Source organism: Desmodus rotundus, chromosome 5 (genome assembly GCF_022682495.2).
Source record: "Desmodus rotundus isolate HL8 chromosome 5, HLdesRot8A.1, whole genome shotgun sequence".
NCBI classification, from domain to species: Eukaryota; Metazoa; Chordata; class Mammalia; order Chiroptera; family Phyllostomidae; genus Desmodus; species Desmodus rotundus.
In genome coordinates, this window is record NC_071391.1 from 7,297,807 (window position 1) to 7,317,071 (window position 19,265).

At 44.7% G+C, this 19,265-nt stretch overlaps 1 protein-coding gene across 1 annotated transcript; it reads right to left on the reverse strand.

The window, feature by feature from the left end:
• Nucleotides 1–15,512: 15,512 nt before the first annotated feature.
• On the reverse strand, nucleotides 15,513–17,538 carry LOC128780957 (mammaglobin-A-like). The gene is made up of 3 exons (XM_053924731.2): nucleotides 17,403–17,538; nucleotides 16,864–17,051; nucleotides 15,513–15,699 (listed from the first exon to the last, which is right to left on the reverse strand). The coding sequence occupies exons 1-3, from the start codon at nucleotides 17,455–17,457 to the stop codon at nucleotides 15,661–15,663; spliced, it is 282 nt and encodes a 93-aa protein (XP_053780706.1). The 5' UTR covers nucleotides 17,458–17,538; the 3' UTR covers nucleotides 15,513–15,660.
• Nucleotides 17,539–19,265: the final 1,727 nt, after the last annotated feature.

Here is a 19,265-nt window from a genome sequence, read left to right on the forward strand (position 1 = left end):
GAGACTGGTAAAAAATGAAGGCCAACATCCTGTTGGTCTCACTCTCTTCAAACAAGGGGAAATATTGGACTAAAAACAAACCAATGACTGGTCATGGGATATAGAGGGTTGACGGCGTCTCTGATAAATCTAAGATGACCTCCTCAGAAAAACGGTGAAAACAGATGAAAGCTTGTGATGCAGCTGAATGCAGGACAGCCTGTGAGGGACACTCTCTTCCCATAAACCTGTATCACCATGGGACACAACAGAGATACGGGCACCTCTGACAACAGCAACTTCAGCAGCAACAAAATTATATTGAGGTTCACACAGTTCACAGAGGCACACCTTGAAAGATAAAGTTGTGAAAATTTCCTCACAGATATAACAAGGAATCTGAAAACACCAAGGCACACACCCTGTTATTGAAGAAATATAAGAAAATGTAAAGTCAACTCTTTTCAAATTACTGTAGAGTTTCAGTCCCACCCACATGAGAATGCCAATGGGGCATTTTCACACATTGTTTTGAATTAGGCAGTGCTGTTTGGGTCTTTCAAACTTAGGATGTGTTCCCTTACTGAGTTGTGAGGAAGAGCCCAAATCTAGGCTACCTGGATTCAAGCTTAGATCTGGAGCTTTCTTCTTGTGGGGTCTACAGCAAGGTGCTGATGCTCTCAGACTCACTTTCCTCATCTGTATAATAATGCCGAGAGGAAGGCATTTGTGCAAGGATAAATAAATTAATTCAGGAGCAATGGCCACCACAGTACCTGGCAGTAAGAGTCAGCTGTTCCGATTATGCAACAATAACGAAGAATGTAAGTCCTAAGTCAAACAGAATAAACAACCGCCCCCAAAGGCAAATCTCAGACTGAATCTAATCGAGTTTGCCAAGGATCAATGGTGATTTATCCTAAATGCTGATTGAGTGTGCTTCTGAATTTGGCTCTGATTCCAGTGGTATTTCTCTTAGTTAAAATAAGATCATCACTTTTCAATCACTTCCTATCCTGTTTTATGATCACATCTAAGTGACTGTTATTGTTATTTTCTAATCCTAAATCCTGCACCTTGGAGCTCAGGGTTTAGGAGGGTGACAGGTGGGGAAGGTACTGTTTATCCCAAGACACACAGAGTCCCTTGACAATGGTCCTCAGCAGGACGGGCTGCTGACAGGTGTCCTTCAGCAGCTGTTGAAATGCCAGGGCTCCTTCAGCTCTCTGTGTCTAAGTGGGGAAGAAAAAACACGGGGGATGGGAACATTTGAGTGATCATCATTTCTGGATCATGATGTCCACGTTTACTTTGTGATACAATTTACATATCATCTGGTGACACTGGTTGTCATGTGCCACCTCCCTGACATAATCATCTTTGTTCCCTTTTACCAAGACAGATGATGTACACATCGTCTGTCAGATCCTACCTGGCACTGAGTCTGCATGTGCAAGTCCAGACTCTGAAGGGCTCCGTGTGAGCAGTATTTTGCAGGACACAACTTATGTCTACAGAGAGGGGTCCCTGTGTCCTGGCTTTGAATAACATCAAAGAAGGGCCTAATGTGCTGTGGCTGACCAATCATTAAAATAATTTTGAGTGGCAGATCCCACTGTCAGTCTCGGCCCATTCTCCAAAGGAACACATGGACTCCAGTGACATTGGTGCCCCAGACTTATGCTTTTCACAGGTGCACAATCAAGTGACAAGTGCTTCAGAGTCAAGACCTCTGAGGAACAACACCATGACCAAAAGGGCCCCATTTTTACCTATACATGATGCTCTCCAGGGATATGTAACATCAAAAGCAGGCCTCATTCAGCTCATTAGGAAATGTATTTATCAATAACATTTTACTGTGATAAGCAGTATCTAAAATGGAAAGAGTTAGATTGGGCTTTCCCCAAGGCTGCAGGGATCTGTGATGGTGCCCACAACCCCTATGTGCCTCAGCTGACAAACTCCGTAAAGCGTGTTACCACTTCCTTCCCTGAACTGTGCACTGAAGAGCCCATGAGATGTACGTCCTGAGGCTTCAGGAACATGTGTGCTAGGCTGCACTTCCCCTTCCCTCTCCCACTGGCCCCTGTGCACAGCCCTCAGTTCCCTAACCTTGACCTGATGCCTGCTGCAAGAGGTGAGCTGCCAAAGAAGACGCATGACCAGGAAAGGGCTGGAGCACCAAACAGTGCTTCTTTCTTCTTGTTCAGCAAATCTTGCTATAGCTCCATGTCTTAGGGTGGCTGTATGTTCTTTCTCCAACATAGCTAAGAATCTCAACTTAGGAAGAACGTTCTCCAACAGATATGCAAAGTTGTACATGTCAAATTACAAGCACATAACCCACCCTAATCCCAGAGCTCTGGAAGTTCACACAGATCCAGCAGCAAGGTAAAGACTGAGTAAATTACAAAAAAACAACCCCAAAGTGGCTTCAAGCCCTATCAGTGTCATAGCGACCATCCAGGCTGTATGCAAAGAAAGGCACGTGGAGCTCCGGCCATGTGACCTGTCCTGGGCCCAGGAGATTTCCAGGTGGGACCCAGTGGTCTTCTTCTCCAGGAGATGACGCCCAGCTGGCGATGACTCTCTTTCCATCCTCAGCTCCTTTCCATCAGAAGCTGAGGTTACTGGGACAAGGGGAGGCTCTGTCACAATACAGGTGTTCTACCTGGGGACATGATATCACACACAGCCATGCTGAGGAAAACTGACTCAAATCCACAAAGGTCAGCTCCTCACTCAGCTCTTCTGGACCCTCCCCACATGGGGCAGGTGTGCTGGCTACCCTTGAAGTCTGGGATCCTCAGGGTATATCAGCCCACAGGTGAATGGGAAGTGGGAGGACAGCAGGTCATAACCCCACAAACCTTTGACCTCCAAGTCATGGGAGTTTGAGACCTCTGCACCCACAGGTGCCATTTAGGCCTATGAAAATAAGCAGGTGTTCTACGTCCTCACCCTAGAGAAGAAAGGCACTATGTTGGGGCTACCAAGGAGGAATTGGTCAGGGATTCTGGAGGATCTCCCTGGGGAAAGAGGCCAAAAGGCCTCAGGATGTGTCAGATGGACCAGGAAACTGATGAGCTGACACTCACTAGAGGAACCTCCAGACTATTTACTTTGCTTAACTTCATCCCCTGCTCACCACAAAGACTTTTCTTCTTGAGCAGGCTTTTGCAGTGAAGGGGACAATAGGAGTCTTCTGTTCCTGGTGGCTATTGGTCCTCATTAATCCCTAAGCATCTGACATTCAGGTACATGTAGCCTTGGCATCTTCTGTAAGTCCCTCTCATTGTAGATCTGCTGCTCTTTGGTGTACGACGTGAAGATGAGACTGTACAGGGATATTTCTTACCAAACATTGCCAAGTACACAGGGATTGACCAATATATAAATCTCAGGTGTGGGTTATTTAATGTGTTTATTATGCTAATGAAGTCACTGGATCTTTTGTAGGCCATTAACTTTACCTGCTATGAGGTGCCAGGAGGGGAAGTGAGCCAGGGAGAGAGGTGACTCAGACAAAGCAGGGCTGCATCTTCTCTTAATCCTGAAAGTTGACATAGGACATTTATTTTGATTTTTAACAACCTTTCACTAAAAAGTTATTACTGGGACTCTTGGTGCCCCCATAACTGTGTGAGTCTGCCTGCAAATTGCACTGGCCCATTCTCTGTTTCCACCATGACCTGCAGGCAGTGGGGTTCCAGGTATATGCATGTCTTTCAAAGGAATAAAGCAAAGCAGGAGATGTTGAGATTGGACCTCAGCCCTCCTTCCTTTGCCAGTCTCCAGAGTCCTGTGACCAGGCAAAAGTTATGACCACCCTTCTGCTCATACCCCCACCAGTCCCTCTTCCTTCCCGGGCGATCCCCTCACCCAGAATGGCCCCTGAGTGTTCCCCCAGACAATTCACCTCCATTCAGAACTGACTTTCTCCAGGCAAAACCCAACAGGGAATTAGGCAATCAATGCTTTTTGGTTCCACAAAACTCTTGTAATTTCTTCAAAAATATTAACCAAAGTTACTATAGTAATATGTCACTTTGTAGTTATTAGTATAGTGAAAATGTGCCAACGAATGTTTGGGGGTGTGTCTATTTTTTAAATTATGTTTTATTTATTATGGTATCACAGATTTCCCATTGTTCTTTTCTCCCCTTTATCCTCCTCTGCCTGGTACCCTGTTTCCTCCAGCATCCCCCCTTCCTTAGTTCATGTCCGGGAGCCATATATATTTTTTCTTTGGCTTCTCTATTTCCTATGCTATTCTTACCATCCCCTCATCTATTGTGTTCCTACCATTTATGCTTCTTATTCCCTGTACCTTTCCCCATTCTCCCTCCTTCCCCTCCCTGCTGATTACCCTCCACGTGATCTCCATTTCTGTGATTCTGTTCCTGTTCTAGGTGTTTGCTTAGGGTTTTTTTTTTTTTTTATGTTCAGTAGTTGATAGCTCTGAGTTTGATGTCATTTTACTGTTCATACTTTTGATCTTCTTTTTCTGAGATAAGTCCCGTTAACATTTCATATAATAAGAGCTTGGTGGTGATGAACTCCTTTAATTTGACTATAACTGGGAAGCACTTTATCTGCCTTTCCATTGTCAATGACAGCTCTGCTGGATAGAGTAATCTGGGATGTAGGTCCTTACTTCTCATGAGTTTGAATACTTCCTTCCAGCCCCTTTTTGCCGGCAACATTTCTTTGAAAAATCAGCTGACAGTGTATGGAAACTCCTTTGTAGGTAACTCTTTTTTTCCCTTAGTGCTTTTAAGATTCGTTCCTCATCTTTAGTCTTGGGCAATGTGTCTTGGAGTGGTCCTCTCTGGATCCAAGTTGTTGGATCCAAAGCTTCCAGGACTCTCTGGGCTTCCGGACTTGTATGTCTATTTCCTTCACCAGGTTGGGAACATTTTCTTTCTTTAGTTTTTAAATAAGTTTTAAATTTATTGCTCTTCCTCTTCTCTTTCTGGCATCCCCATGATTTTCATGTTTCACATTTGGACACTTCGCAGAGTCTTCTTTCACTTTCCTCGTGTTTTTGACTTCTTGTTTCTTCATTCTTTTCTGATTGAATGTTTCTTTCTTCCGTTTGTTCCAAATGATTGATTTGTGTCCTGGTTTCCTTCCCGTCATTGTTGGTTTCCTGTATATTTTTCTTTATTTCAGTTTGGATAGCCTTCACTTCTTCCTTTATTTTGGGGCTGTACACAATCATTTCAGTGAGCATCTTGATTACTAGTGTTTTGAATTGTGCGTTGGTTAGGTGCTCTCTCCTGGTCACCTAGTTCTATTTCTAGAGTTTTGATAGGGTCTTTAATTTGGCCTGTGTATCCTTTTCTTAAATTTTATTTTATTGATTATGTATTACAGTTTTCCCAATTTTTCCTCCTTATACCTCCTTTGCCATATTTATTTTGCCTATTATGGATCCCTGGGTTTCGAGGTCTCTGTCACTCACCTGTTGTACTTCCCAGTATATCTGCAGGGAAAAGTGGGACCAGCTTGACCATCAGTGGTGGCCTTGCCATGTGTACTCTCTGCCCCAGCTGTCCATTTGTGCTGCTCCCACCAGTCTAGTTGATTGTTGTTTCCTTAACTCATTGGTTCTCAGGCTTCAATTCACTTCAATTTTCTGGCATTTCTGGTTGATTTTTGTTTTTCAATTGTTTGTTTCCTTCCTCTGGTTGCTTCAGGAGGTGAAGCATATCTACCTATGACTCTATCTTTTTAAAATTTTTATTGTTATTCAATTACAGTTGTATGGCTTTTCTCCCCATCCCTCCACCCCACCCCAGCCGAACCCACCTCCCTCCCCCACCTCCACCCTCCCCCTTGATTTTGTCCATGTGTCCTTTATAGTAGTTCCTGTAATCCCCTCTTCCCACGGTCCCCACCCCACTCCACCCCCGGCTATTGTTAGATTGTTCTTAACTTCAATGTCTCTGGTTATATTTTGTTTCCTTTTTTCTTCTATTGATTATGTTCCAGTTAAAGGTGAGATCATATGGTATTTGTCCCTCACCGCCTGGCTTATTTCACTTAGCATAATGCTCTCCAGTTTCATCCATGCTGTTGCAAAGGGTAGAAGCTCCTTCTTTCTCTCTGCTGCATAGAATTCCATTGTATAAATGTACCATAGTTTTTGGATCCCCTCTTTTGCTGATGGGCACTTAGGTTGCTTCCAGTACTTGGCTATTGTAAATTGTGCTGCTATGAACATTGGGGTGCACAGCTTCTTTTGGATTGGTGTTTCAGGGTTATTAGGGTATAATCCCAGCAGCAGAATTGCTGGGTCAAAGGGCAGTTCCATTTATAGTTTTCTGAGGAAATTCTATACTGTTTTCCACAGTGGCCTCACCAGTCTGCATTCCCACCAACAGTGCAGTAAGGTTCCCTTTTCTCTGCATCCTCTCCAACATTTGTTTGTGGATTTGTTTATGTTGGCCACTCTGACTGGTGTGAGATGGTACCTCATTGTGGTTTTAATTTGCATCTCTCTGATGGCTAGTGATGCTGAGCATCTTTTCATATGTCTCTGGGCCCTCTCTATGTCTTCCTTGGACAAGTGTCTGTTCAAGCCCTTTGCCCGTTTTTTAATTGGGCTGTTTGTCTTCCTGGAGTGGAGTCGTGTGAGTTCTTTATATATTTTGGAGATCAGGCCCTTGTCTGAGGTATCATTGGCAGATATGTTTTCCCATACTGTTGGTTCTCTTTGTAATTTGGTGCTGTTTTCTTTAGCCATGCAGAAGCTTTTTATTTTGATGAGGTCCCATTTGTTTATTCTTTCCTTTATGTCCCTTGCTTTAGGGGACATGTCTGTGAGGATGTTGCTGCGTGGAATGTCTGAGATTTTCCTGCCAATGTTTTCCTCTAGGACTTTTATGGTGTTACGACTTAAAATAAGTCTTTTATCCATCTTGAGTTTATTTTTGTGTATGGCGTAAGGTGGTGATCGAGTTTCATTTTTTTTTGCACATAGCTGTCCAGATCTCCCAACACCATCTGTTGAAGAGGCTGTCTTTGCTCCATTTTATGCTCCTGCCTCCTTTGTCAAATATTAATTGACCATAAAGACTTGGGTTTATTTCTGGGCTCTCTGTTCTGTTCCATTGGTCTATATGCCTGTTTTTATGCCAGTACCAGGCTGTTTTGATTACAGTGGCCTCGTAATACAGTTTGATATCAGGTATTGTGATCCCTCCTGCTTTGTTCTTCTTTCTCAAAATTGCTGCAGCTATTCGGGGTCGTTTATGGTTCCATATGAATTTCTGAAATGTTTGTTCTATATCTGTGAAATATGTCATGGGTACTCTAATAGGGATTGCATTGAATCTATAAATCGCTTTTGGTAGTATGGCCATTTTGATGATGTTAATTCTTCTAATCCATGAGCTTGGTACATGCTTCCATTTGTTTATGTCTTCCTTAATTTCTTTCTTCAGTGTTGTGTATATTTCTGAGTACAGGTCTTTTACCTCCTTGGTTAGGTTTAGTCCTAGGTACTTTATTTTTCTTGTGGCTATATCAAATGGGATTTTTTTCCTGATTTCTGTTTCTGCAGTTTTGTTGTTGGTGTACAGGAATGCCTTTGATTTCTGAGTATTGACTTTGTATCCAGCTGTTTTGCCAAATTCATTTATTAGGTTGAGTAGTTTTTTGGTGGAGTCTATAGGATTTTCCATGTACACTATCATGTCATCTGCAAACAGTGACAGTTTCATTTCCTCCTTTCCAATTTGGATGCCTTTTATTGCTTTTTCTTGTCTGATTGTTGTGGCTAGGACTTCCAATACTATGTTGAATAGGAGTGGTGAGAGAGGGCATCCTTGTCTTGTTCCTGATCTTAGTGGGAAAGCTCTAAGTTTTGTCCATTGAGTGTGATGTTGGCTGTAGGTCTCTCATATATGGCCTTTATGATGTTGAGGAATGCTCCCTCTATTCCTACTTTGCTGAGTGTTTTTATCAGAAATGGGTGCTGTATCTTATCAAATGCTTTTTCTGCATCTATTGATATGATCATGTGATTTTTGTCTCTGTAGTTATTGATGTGATGTATTATGTTTATTGACTTGCGAATATTGTACCATCCTGCATCCCTGGGATGAATCCCACTTGGTCATGGTGTATGATGTTTTTAATGTATTGCTGGATGTGGTTTGCCAATATTTTGTTGAGAATTTTTGCATCTATGTTCATCAGCGATATTGGTCTGAAGTTTTCTTTCTTCGTTGTGTCTTTATCTGGTTTTGGGATTAGGATGATGCTGGCTTCATAAAAAGAGTTTGGGAGTTTTCCATCAGTTTGGATTTTTTCGAATAGTCTGTGAAGGATAGGGGTTAGCTCTTCCTTAAACGCCTTGTAGAATTCTCCTGTGAAACCATCTGGTCCAGGGCTTTTGTGTGTTGGGAGTTTTTTGATGACTGCTTCAATTTCATCTGCTGTTATTGGTGTGTTCAGGTTTTCTGCTTCTTCTTCATTCAGTTTTGGAAGATTATATTTTTCTAGAAATGTGTCCATTTCACGTAGGTTTTCAAATTTCTTGGCATACAGTTCTTCGTAGTAATTTCTTACAATCCTTTGTATTTCTGTGGTATCAGTTGTAATCTCTCCTTTCATTTCTAATTGTGTTTATTTGGATCCTCTCTCTTTTCTTCTTGATGAGCCTACTTAAAGGCTTGTCGATTTTGTTTATCTTTTCAAAGAACCAGCTCCTGGATTCATTGATCCTTAGAATTGTGCTTTTAGTCTCTATGTCATTTAACTCTGCTCTGATCTTGGTTATTTCCTTCCTTCTGCTTGCTCTGGGCTGTCTTTGTTGTTGTTCCTCCAGTTCTTGCAGGCGTAGGGTTAGGTTGTTTGTTTGAAATGTTTCTATCTTCTTAAGGTAGGCCTGTATTGCTATGAACTTCCCTCTCAGGACTGCCTTTGCTGTGTCCCATAGGTTTTGGGTTGTTGTGAGTTCATTTTCATTTGTCTCCAGAAAGTTTTTGATTTCTTCCCTAATCTCGTTCTTGACCCATTCATTGTTTAATAGCATGCTATTCAGTCTCCATGATTTTGAGTGTTTTGGGTTTTTTCCTTTGGGGTTGGCTTCTAGTTTCAGTCCCTTGTGGTCAGAGAAAATGCTTGATATGATTTCAATTTTCTTGAATTTGTTGAGGTTTGCTTTGTGTCCTATCATGTGGTCTATCTTTGAAAAAGTTCCATGGACACTTGAAAAGAACGTGTATTTTGCTTCTTTGGGATGAAAAGCTCTCTATATATCAGTTAAGTCCATTTCCTCTGGGGTATTGTTAAGTGACACAATATCCTTGTTGATATTTTGTTTGGAAGACCTGTCCATTTTTGATAGTGGGGTGTTAAAGTCCCCTACTATAATTGTGTTGCTGTCAATATCTTTCTTGAAGTCCTCCAAGATTTTCTTAATGCATTTGGGTGCTCCTATGTTGGGTGCATATATATTTACAATGTTTATGTCTTCTTGGTGGATTCTTCCTTTGAGTATTATGAAGTGACCTTCTGGGTCTCTCTTTATGGCCCTTCTTTGGAAGTCTATTTTGTCTGATATGAGTATTGCTACCCCTGCTGTTTTTCCCTGTCCGTTTGCTTGGAAAATTTGTTTCCAGCCCTTCGCTTTCAGTCTGTGTAAGTCTTTTGTCCTGAGATGGGTCTCTTGTAGGCAGCATATGTGTGGGTCATGTTTTCTTATCCATTCAGCTATTCTATGTCTTTTGATTGGAGCATTTAATCCATTTACATTTAACGTTATTATCGATAGGTAGTTATTCATTGCCTTTTTTTCCTACCTGTGTTCCTCTGTCTTTCTCTTTTCCTTCCTTTCCTTCAAGCAGTCCCTTTAGCATCTCTTGCAGAGCTGGTTTGGTGGAAGCGTATTCTTTTAGACTTCTTTTGTCCGGGAAACTCTTTATTTGGTCTTCTATCTTGATTGAGAGCCTTGCTGGGTAAAGTAGCCTAGGTTGCAGGCCTCTGTTTCTCATTACTTGGAATATTTTTTGCCATTCTCTTCTGGCTTGGAGCGTTTCCATTGAGAAGTCAGTTGCTAACCTTATTGGGGCTCCCTTGTATGTTACTTCCTTTTTCTCCCTTGCTGCCTTTAAGATCCTCTCTTTGTCTTGGAGATTTGCCATTTTAATTATGATGTGTCTTGCAGTGGGTCTCTTTGGGTTCCTCTTGCTTGGGACTCTCTGTGTTTCCTGGAGTTGGGTGACTTTTTCTCTCCTCAGATTAGGGAAATTTTCCATCATTACTTTTTCCAACAGGTTTTCTATCCCTTGCTCTTCTTCTTCTCCTTCTGGTATTCCTATTATACGGATATTGTTACGTTTCATGTTGTCCTGCATTTCCCTTATTGCCTCTTCATTCTTTCTGAGCCTGTTTTCCTTTTCTTGCTCTTTCTGGGTGTTTTTTTCTACTTTGTCCTCCAGCTCGCTTGTCCGATCCTCTGCTTCATCAAGTCTGCTTTTCATTCCTTCTACTGTGTTGTTCAATTCAGAAATTGTATTCTTCATTTCCTCTTGGACCTGGTTGACAGTTCCTATTTCCTTTTTCATGTTGATATAGTTTGCAGTGAGTTCATTGTAGTTTCCCTGTAGTTTCTGGTAGTTCTCTTTGAGCTCAGAGAGCTCAGTGAGCTTCCTGATGACCATTGCTTTGAACTCAGTATCTGATAGTTGACTTACCTCTTTTTCAGTTAGCATTCTTTCTGAGGCTTCCTCCTTTCCTTTCATTTGGGAATTGTTTCTTTGTCTTCCCATTGTTTGTGAGACTCTTCTTGTTAGCCTCTGCTTCTTAAATTGATCTATTCTGACTCCCTGGGTTTATGGTATGAACTTCTATGGTAGAATGCCAATGGGATTCAGTGGTGCTGTCTCCTTAATCTCCTGTGCTCACTGGTCTTGAGCTGATGTTTATGGGTGTAACACAGTCTAACTCTGGTCTTTTCAGCACTCCAGGTTATCTTGTCTCACCTGTGGGAAAAAGAGGAATGGGGGCAAAAAAAAAAAAAAAGGAAGGAGGGAAAAAGGGAATAGAAAAGGAAGGTAGGAAGGAAGAAGGAATAGAGAGAGATCGGAGGCAAGATAAGAAGGAATTTTTTAACAAAAATTAAAACAACAGAATAAATAAAAGAAGGCAGGAAGAAGGATTAAAAAAGGTAAAGGATGGAAGGAAGAGGGAATAAAAAAAGAAATAAGAACAGAAAGGAAGAAGGAATTCAGGGGGAAAGGAGGAAAGAAAAAAAGAAGAAAAAAAAAGTCTTCTGCTGGCTTTAAAGTGGTCAGGTTAGTTCTGCTGGTCGTCCTGTCTGTGGAATGGGAGGGGGTGGTTGGAAGGATTGGTTTCACTTTTCTCCCTTCCTGAGCCACACTCTTCGCTGTTGTTCAGCCTTCAGTCTAGTTCCTCTGGGTCCTTCTGCTCCCCACTAGGCCTTTAGTTCACCAGCTGTGCTGTCCTTGAGTTGCACCAATTAGGGGCGACTCACATTCCACCTTCTTGCTCTTTGCTGTCTTAGATGCTAGGGGCTCTCAGTGCTGCTATGGGGTAGTTCAGCCCCCTACTGGGTCGATTCTTTCCGGGGAATGCAGTCTGTCCTAGCCCTGCAGCTCCCCTCTGCTGGGCGTTCTGCCTTCCTCCTAGAGAGCCAGTAGGAGGCCCTGCAGGGTTCTGTGCGAAGGGGCTAGGTAGGCGTTTTTCAGAACAGGTGCTTTTGGGTGTGTTCTCCTGCAGGCAGCCATGCCGTTGACCAGGTTGTGTGGCCGATCTCCGCTTGGGACTTGGGTTGGCTGCCAATCCCCCCGCTTTGGGTCTGTGCACAGGGGCAGCCAGCCACTGATCCGATTGCGCGCCCACCCAGGAGCTTTTTGTCTGTGCGCCCAGGCAGCGGGGCCGCTTATCAGGGCGCCCGCCCACCCGGGGATTCAGGTGTGGGCCCCAGGCCACTGATTGGGATACGCACCCACTGGGGCATTTTGGGTCTGGCGCCCAGGCAGCCAGGCCGCTTATCGGGGCACACGCTCACCCGGAGTTTTAGTTGTGGGCCCCCAGGCCCCTAATCTGGGCCTGTGGCAGCCGGGCTTCAGGTGAGCTCCAGGGCTGCTTTTCCGCATTCACAGTCCAGGGGCGGAGGGGGGAGGGGCGCCAGAGGCCAAGGCTGCTACGGAGAGTTCTCTAAGTAGCTACTACGTGCCTCTATTTTCTTTTCCTTTTTGAGAAATTCTTCCTATTCAAGGCCCCCTGGTCCAAAGAAGCCCCTGGCTGCTCACACAGCCCAGCCTGGCTCTCTCCCAAGAATCCTGCAGCAGACCCTATGCCCGGCCGGGGGCTTCAGCCGCCCTGGTCCCCACGCTGGTCCCAGGGATCTTATTGTCCTTAAGCACTCTTCTTACCATCTGATCTTTCAATGTCCTCTATCTTTGGTCTCCGATCTTTATATATGCTGGAATACTGTTGGCTATTCACTCTGCTCCTCAGATCAGCTAGGTATTTCACTGGTGTTGAGGGGAAGTGGACTCCACTCCCACCTATCTTGCCTCCATCTTCCCCCTTCCCTATGACTCTATCTTTACAATAACTGCTGTTATTCTTTGTATTAATGCATAAAGAAGAGGCTGAAAATACCAAAGACTCAACAGTTCATAATAAGGAACATCCTTCCACTTCTCCACAGCACCTCCACGCTGGTGACAATGTTAGACCCAGACAAAAGGACCTTGTCCTGGACCCACACCTCACATTTTAACATTTTGCTTATTACACTCCCTACACACACACTTGTTTATTAGGAACTCATGGTCCCTGCTCAGTCTTGGTGCTTTGCACGTACGTGCAGAAGTTGGCCGTGGCTCACTGATTGGCATGGACCTTTGGAAAAGGGACTACTTATGTGCATTCAGAGTGGACTTGTGGGGGGAGCAAGAATATGCTTGTGATGGGGAGTCAGAAGGGGAAGATTGACTGCAGTCACTGAAATGAACCCTCTCTCATAGGACTGGTTACTGGCTTGGAAGGGAGGAGAGGCCTCAGGATCCTGAACAATGGCAGCTCCAAGGATCCAAAGAGCAAGAGTGGAGAACCAGAGGTCAGCCCCTGGATTGGGCAGCCAGAGAAAAGCCGCCAACTCCTCAGATTCAGCTCCTGGACCATACTGGGCCCACTTGCTTCAGGACACGCCCAAGCTGCCCCAGTGTAGTTAGGGGGCCATTGATGTGTTCATGTGTTTCCCAGTGGCTCCTCTTGTCTCGTGATGTAGTTCTGGAGGTCAGTCAGAGGGCACTTGTCTGCATTACTTGGAAAAGTCTCCATTTACCATGTGGATTGTGAAGACCATTACTGGCCAGAGGACAAGGTTAATTGAAATATTGGAAGGAAAGTTGGAGATGAGAGCAGGGAAGCACTGGCACCAGCGTGGCCATGCCAAGAGGTGGAATGTGTGGACCCTCGATGGGGGATTGACTCCCGAGAAATTATACATGGCCAAAGATGTCCAAAATACCCCTGTGAAAAGGAGCCAGGCTGGGACGGAGAAAAGATGGTGAAAGCTGTACAGGAAATGAACATTTTTGTGTAAGGGGTTAAGGTAATGTGAAAGGAATGGTGAGGTGTGAAAGTGTCTCTGCGGCATAACCTGCCTAATGCAACCCCCTGCCTGAATTCCCCTGGGAAGCTCACCAGTCACCCATGGAGGCAGGCTCAGCAGGAGATCACTCCAGGGGGTAAGAGCGGGAAATAGATGAGCCTCCACTTGGCTTTGAGGAGCCATCACAGATGCCAGACTGTGTCAGGAGGAAAGCCCAACATAGTCACAACCCAAGTGTGGAAAGTGGACATTCAGGCAAGGCTCAGTACCTTGTCAAGAGGTGGAGATGACCTTCGTTCAGTGTTCAGGGAACATTTTATCCCATAGGGGTTCACCTGTGGGGTGAGAATTTCATCTTAGTTGTGTGAATTGAGGGTGAGGATCTTCATCATCACTGGGTGGATGTTTCCTGCACATAGATGGTGAGGGTCATTGTCAGCACTGTGTGGGGACCTAAGGTCTAGGACAGAGAATGCCCAGAGTGGAGCCTGGTACTGTAAGCAGGCACAACGTCAACTTGAGGCCTGCCATAGACCCGGGAACCTGACAGGTCCCCATCAGTAGGACCTAGGAGCCTGAAAGTGCCCAGATGGACCTGGGGGAGGGGATGAGGGAGGACAGTCACATGCCAGAGACAGGATCAGTGTGGGGCTGTGGGCAATGAAGGACAGGATGCCTTTTTGATTCTCAGCATTTTGCCTTGAGTTGTGTAAAGAATGATTGTGTGCTGGCAGATGTGTATACACGTGTGTGTGAGAAACTCGTGTGTGCATCCCCTAAAGCAAGGGACATAAAGGAAAGAATAAACAAATGGGACCTCATCAAAATAAAAAGCTTCTGCATGGCTAAAGAAAACAGCACCAAATTACAAAGAGAACCAACAGTATGGGAAAACATATTTGCTAATGATACCTCAGACAAAGGCCTGATCTCCAAAATATATAAAGAACTCACACGACTCCACTCCAGGAAGAAAAACAACCCAATTAAAAAACGGGCAAAGGACTTGAACAGACACTTGTCCAAGGAAGACATAGAGAGGGCCCAGAGACATATGAAAAGATGCTCAGCATCACTAGCCATCAGAGAGATGCAAATTAAAACCACAATGAGGTACCATCTCACACCAGTCAGAGTGGCCAACATAAACAAATCCACAAACAAATGTTGGAGAGGATGCAGAGAAAAGGGAACCCTAGTGCACTGTTGGTGGGAATGCAGACTGGTGCAGCCACTGTGGAAAACAATATGGAATTTCCTCAGAAAACTAAAAATGGAACTGCCCTTTGACCCAGCAATTCCGCTGCTGGGATTATACCCTAAGAACCCTGAAACACCAATCCAAAAGAAGCTGTGCACCCCAATGTTCATAGCAGCACAATTTACAATAGCCAAGTACTGGAAGCAACCTAAGTGCCCATCAGCAAAAGAGGGGATCCAAAAACTATGGTACATTTATACAATGGAATTCTATGCAGCAGAAAGAAGGAGCTTCTACCCTTTGCAACAGCATGGATGAAACTGGAGAGCATTATGCTAAGTGAAATAAGCCAGGCGGTGAGGGACAAATACCATATGATCTCACCTTTAACTGGAACATAATCAATAGAAGAAAAAAGGAAACAAAATATAACCAGAGACATTGAATTTAAGAACAATCTAACAATAGCTGGGGGGGGGACAGTGGGAAGAGGGGATTACAGGAACTACTATAAAGGACCCACGGACAAAACCAAGGGGGAGGGTGGAGTTGGGGGAGGGAGGTGGGTTCAGCTGGGGTGGGGTGGAGGGATGGGGAGAAAAGGCATACAACTGTAATTGAATAACAATAAAAATTAAAAAAGAAAAGAAAAGAAAAGAAACTCGTGTGTGAAGTGAGCCTCCCTAAAGCCTCCATTTAATTCAACCACCAAGAAACTACTTTTGTTTTGCAGATGCTTTATTGAAATGGGAATGTATGTGAGGTTTCAATAATTGTCTTGCATTTGTAGATGGAAGGACAAAGAAGGAAGGCTCAGCTGTGGCTTCTACCGTGGACAGTTGGTCTGTAGACAATCTCTGTGGTCGTGTGGAAGTTAGTACCGAGCACACCAAACACTACTGTATATCGATTGCTGGAAAACAAATACAGAGACATCACTTATATCTCAGTTGTTCATACCAAGGAGCGTACTGTAGAACAAACACGCCTCCTCATTGTTCCCTGGATTGGTCCACACTCATTGACTGGAAGCTGGTGCTGTCCAATCTCATTCCCCCCAGGGTTATTTCCCTTGGTCATTTTTCCTGCATGTTTCCTCTTCTTTGAAATAACATAGCCAACACTATGCTGTGTTTTAATTTTTAGTACCTGTGTCCCAATGGGAGGGAATATGAAGTTCTGAGTTGCTGCATGTTAGAAGAAGAGCCAACAGCCCTATAGCCCCACCCAGCCCCTGTGTGTGACAACACATTGCAGGTGTGTGCTCCTTGTGATTTGTCTAACCGAGGATGTAAAGAAAATACCCATCATCTTGAATTGAAGCCGTTGAAAATTTAAAATGGTTTAGTTACAGTGAATGCACATTCTAATGTTACTCTTTCACCACTTTCAGTGCACAGCTAATGGTGTGAAAAGCATTCAGTACACAGCGCACCCAACCTGCAGGACCTTCTCATCCTGCTGGCCTGTAGCTGCAGACACTCCCCACCTGCCAACTTCGTCCCCACCCACCCTGGAAACCACTGTTTGCCCTCTCTAAGACATTGGATACTTTATAAAATGTGATGTTTCTCTATTGGTGAATGGCTCATTTGTTTTCCCATAGTTCTTCAAGGTTCATCCACACCATCCCCTGTGCCAGGAATTTCTTAGTGATGTGCACTTTCCTGTTTCTGCGAAGGCAGTGTGTCCAAGTGGATACCTGGGAATGTTGCAAATGGTATATGAGGGCAGGGAATGAGCACTAGATAACACTACACAACATCTGTCCTACGTGGAAAGACTGCTGCATGGGAAACCACTGGTTTCTGTTTTCCCCTCTCCCAGCACCCAGGGGGGATTCACAGCCATGGCTTCCACGTGTCAGTCTGCAGCATTTAATTCATGGTCAAGGAATCCAAGCAGTGGTGACAGCAAACCTAGTTTGCTTGACAGTGCACTGAAGGTGTGTTAGTAAGATAGAAGGAATCTTCCTGACAAGCTTGAGCATCACATGCTTCGAAAGAGTTGTCACAAACTGAGCACCTGTGTGTCCTGTCCCGCAGTTCAAATGCAGTTAAAGACACACCAAAATTACCTGCAAAACTTTGATCTTCTCCAGAGTTTCTTCGCTCTGATCGAGAAAGCATTCCTTCATGAATTTGAAGGCCTCTTCAGTTTCTTCACCTGGTAGGAACTCTTTCAGGTTATCGATGTATGTATTCACGTCCACATTAGAATCGATGGTCATTTTGACCACGTTGTCCATAAGATCGCAGCCAATTCCTGGGAAGAAAGCATGTAAATGCAGGCTCAGTGACAGAGGTGTGAGCTCCATGTAGGGCCTGACTGTGATGCTGTCATCTGACCTCCCCAAAGGGGCATATGGTCAGAGAGGCTGTGGGAAGGGTCTGAGTCCTCAGTTCTAGGAGACTCAATTAACACCTCTGATATACTGTTAGCCCTAAAGCATCTGCCTCCTTGGCCTTGGTACCCCCCCCACCCACTGCCCTCATACACACATCCCAGACACCTGAGAAATGAGCCACTCTGCCCAGGAGCTTGGAGAGTTGCAGCACTGGCACAGGGGCCCTGAGCACTGCCCTTCTCCAAAGTCAATGCCCTGTCCATGCTCACCCGCATAGCAGTACAGGGGGAGGGCGGTCAGCATGAGGATGGTCACCAGCTTCATGGTTCAGGCAGCTGCTGTGGGCTGGTCACTCTGATGTGGCAGGAAGAAGGAGCTCCCCATGGAGGTGACTGTCCAGAGTGCAGCCTTTTATTCTCCTGGTGGCCTCCTTAATCCCTCCCAGGCATCACGGGATGAGTCACAGGGTAAACCTGGTCCTGGGCCAGGAAGGGACTGGGAGAATCTCCCAGACCAGCCCACCTGGGCTCCTTTCATAGAAACCGAGTGCACAGAGCTTTGAAAACCCTCAAACATTTGAAACTGCAATAATGGTGAGGACATTACATGAAATTAATGCCAGAGTGCTGGCTAAATAATAAGGCAAATGACAACCTTGTGAGCCTCTCTTGTCATCCCTGTTGCTTTATTACTGTTTTGGTCCGCATTATCTCGTCCCCCTTCCCCAGTCTTTCTGCCCCCATTCCCCTCCTATTCCTTCTTCACCTTCAACTCTTCCTCCTCCTCCACCACACTCCTCCCCTATTCTTCTTCCCACACCCTGTTATTTCTCTGGTTTCTCCTTTCCTTCTTCAGGGTTCAACACATTTCACATTCAGTCTCTGTTCCCCTGATTCGGCACACACCTGGGCTGGGTGCAATTCCACCTAGCTGCCTCTTAGCACAGACTTCCCTTGCCCATAGACTGCAACACAGGTCCTTTTGCTTGGGAAATAGAAATATTTTCTTATCTTCTTTGAAGGTTTTTTTCACAAAGACTTTCCCAGTTAGGTCGATTCCATAAAGGTAGTCATTAATTCATAATTAAGTTTAGTGCTTTTTGGTTCACTAGTGTTTTTGTTCCACTGATTCAAAGGGTGATTAGAGATGTATGATTACAGATGCTCGGGAGATGGGGGGGCTGAGAGTGATGTATGGGGAGAGTGTTATAATCTGGGCTCTTACCGCTGTGGATTTGAAACTGCGATGCAATCCCTAATACTGATGTGTTCTTGGGCAAGTTACAGTGCTATTGTCCTGGGGCTCATTTTCCTCATTTCTGTAGTGGGCACACATGATCCCGTACTTGGCTTTGTAAGAATGGCTGACATTTATGTGAGGAACCTATCACAGGGCTGAAAACAGAGTAGTTAGGACTACATTGGAGGTTTCATTCTTCCATTTGCCCATGCACCCTTCCATCTATGCATCCTTCATCCATCCATCCATGAATTCATGTATCCATCCATGCTCCTAAGAACCAGGAATCTCAGAGGATGGGCCCTGTGCTATGTGTCACAGATTCCATTGTAGGACCAAGTCAAGCAGGACCTTGCACTTGTGCAGCTTCCCTCTAACTGGAAGTTACAAAGAACCCCACAACTCTACAGGAGAGAAAGGGAAGTGATTGTGTGAATAGCAACAAAACAATCACTAGGGCAGTATCCTGTAGGAGGTCCAGGCAGGCTATTGGACTGGGACTTTCAGCTCATGAGAGTGAACGGTTACACTCAGGGGGCTTTTTGGCAGGAGTTGTCTAGGCAGAGGGAATAGCAAGTACACAGGCCTTGAGTGCACGTGGCACTTGGCCAGCTGAAAAAAGCAGGCAACATGTCTCTCTTGGTTTCAGCAAGGGACAGGACAGCCTCATAGGACAAAAACACCACATCAGCTAATCCAGGGACGGTATGGAGGAACAAGAGAAACAAAGTTGGCTGAGAGGAAAGGGAAAAGTAATAGGTAAGAGAGTCTGAAGGATGCGTCAAAGGTCAATCATGTGTGGATGCATTGTTCTCTGCCGGGGTTGTTGGAGACTCATGTCCTTACATCATTCAGCTGATCCAAAGTTGCCAAGAACAGTATTGACTTAGGAA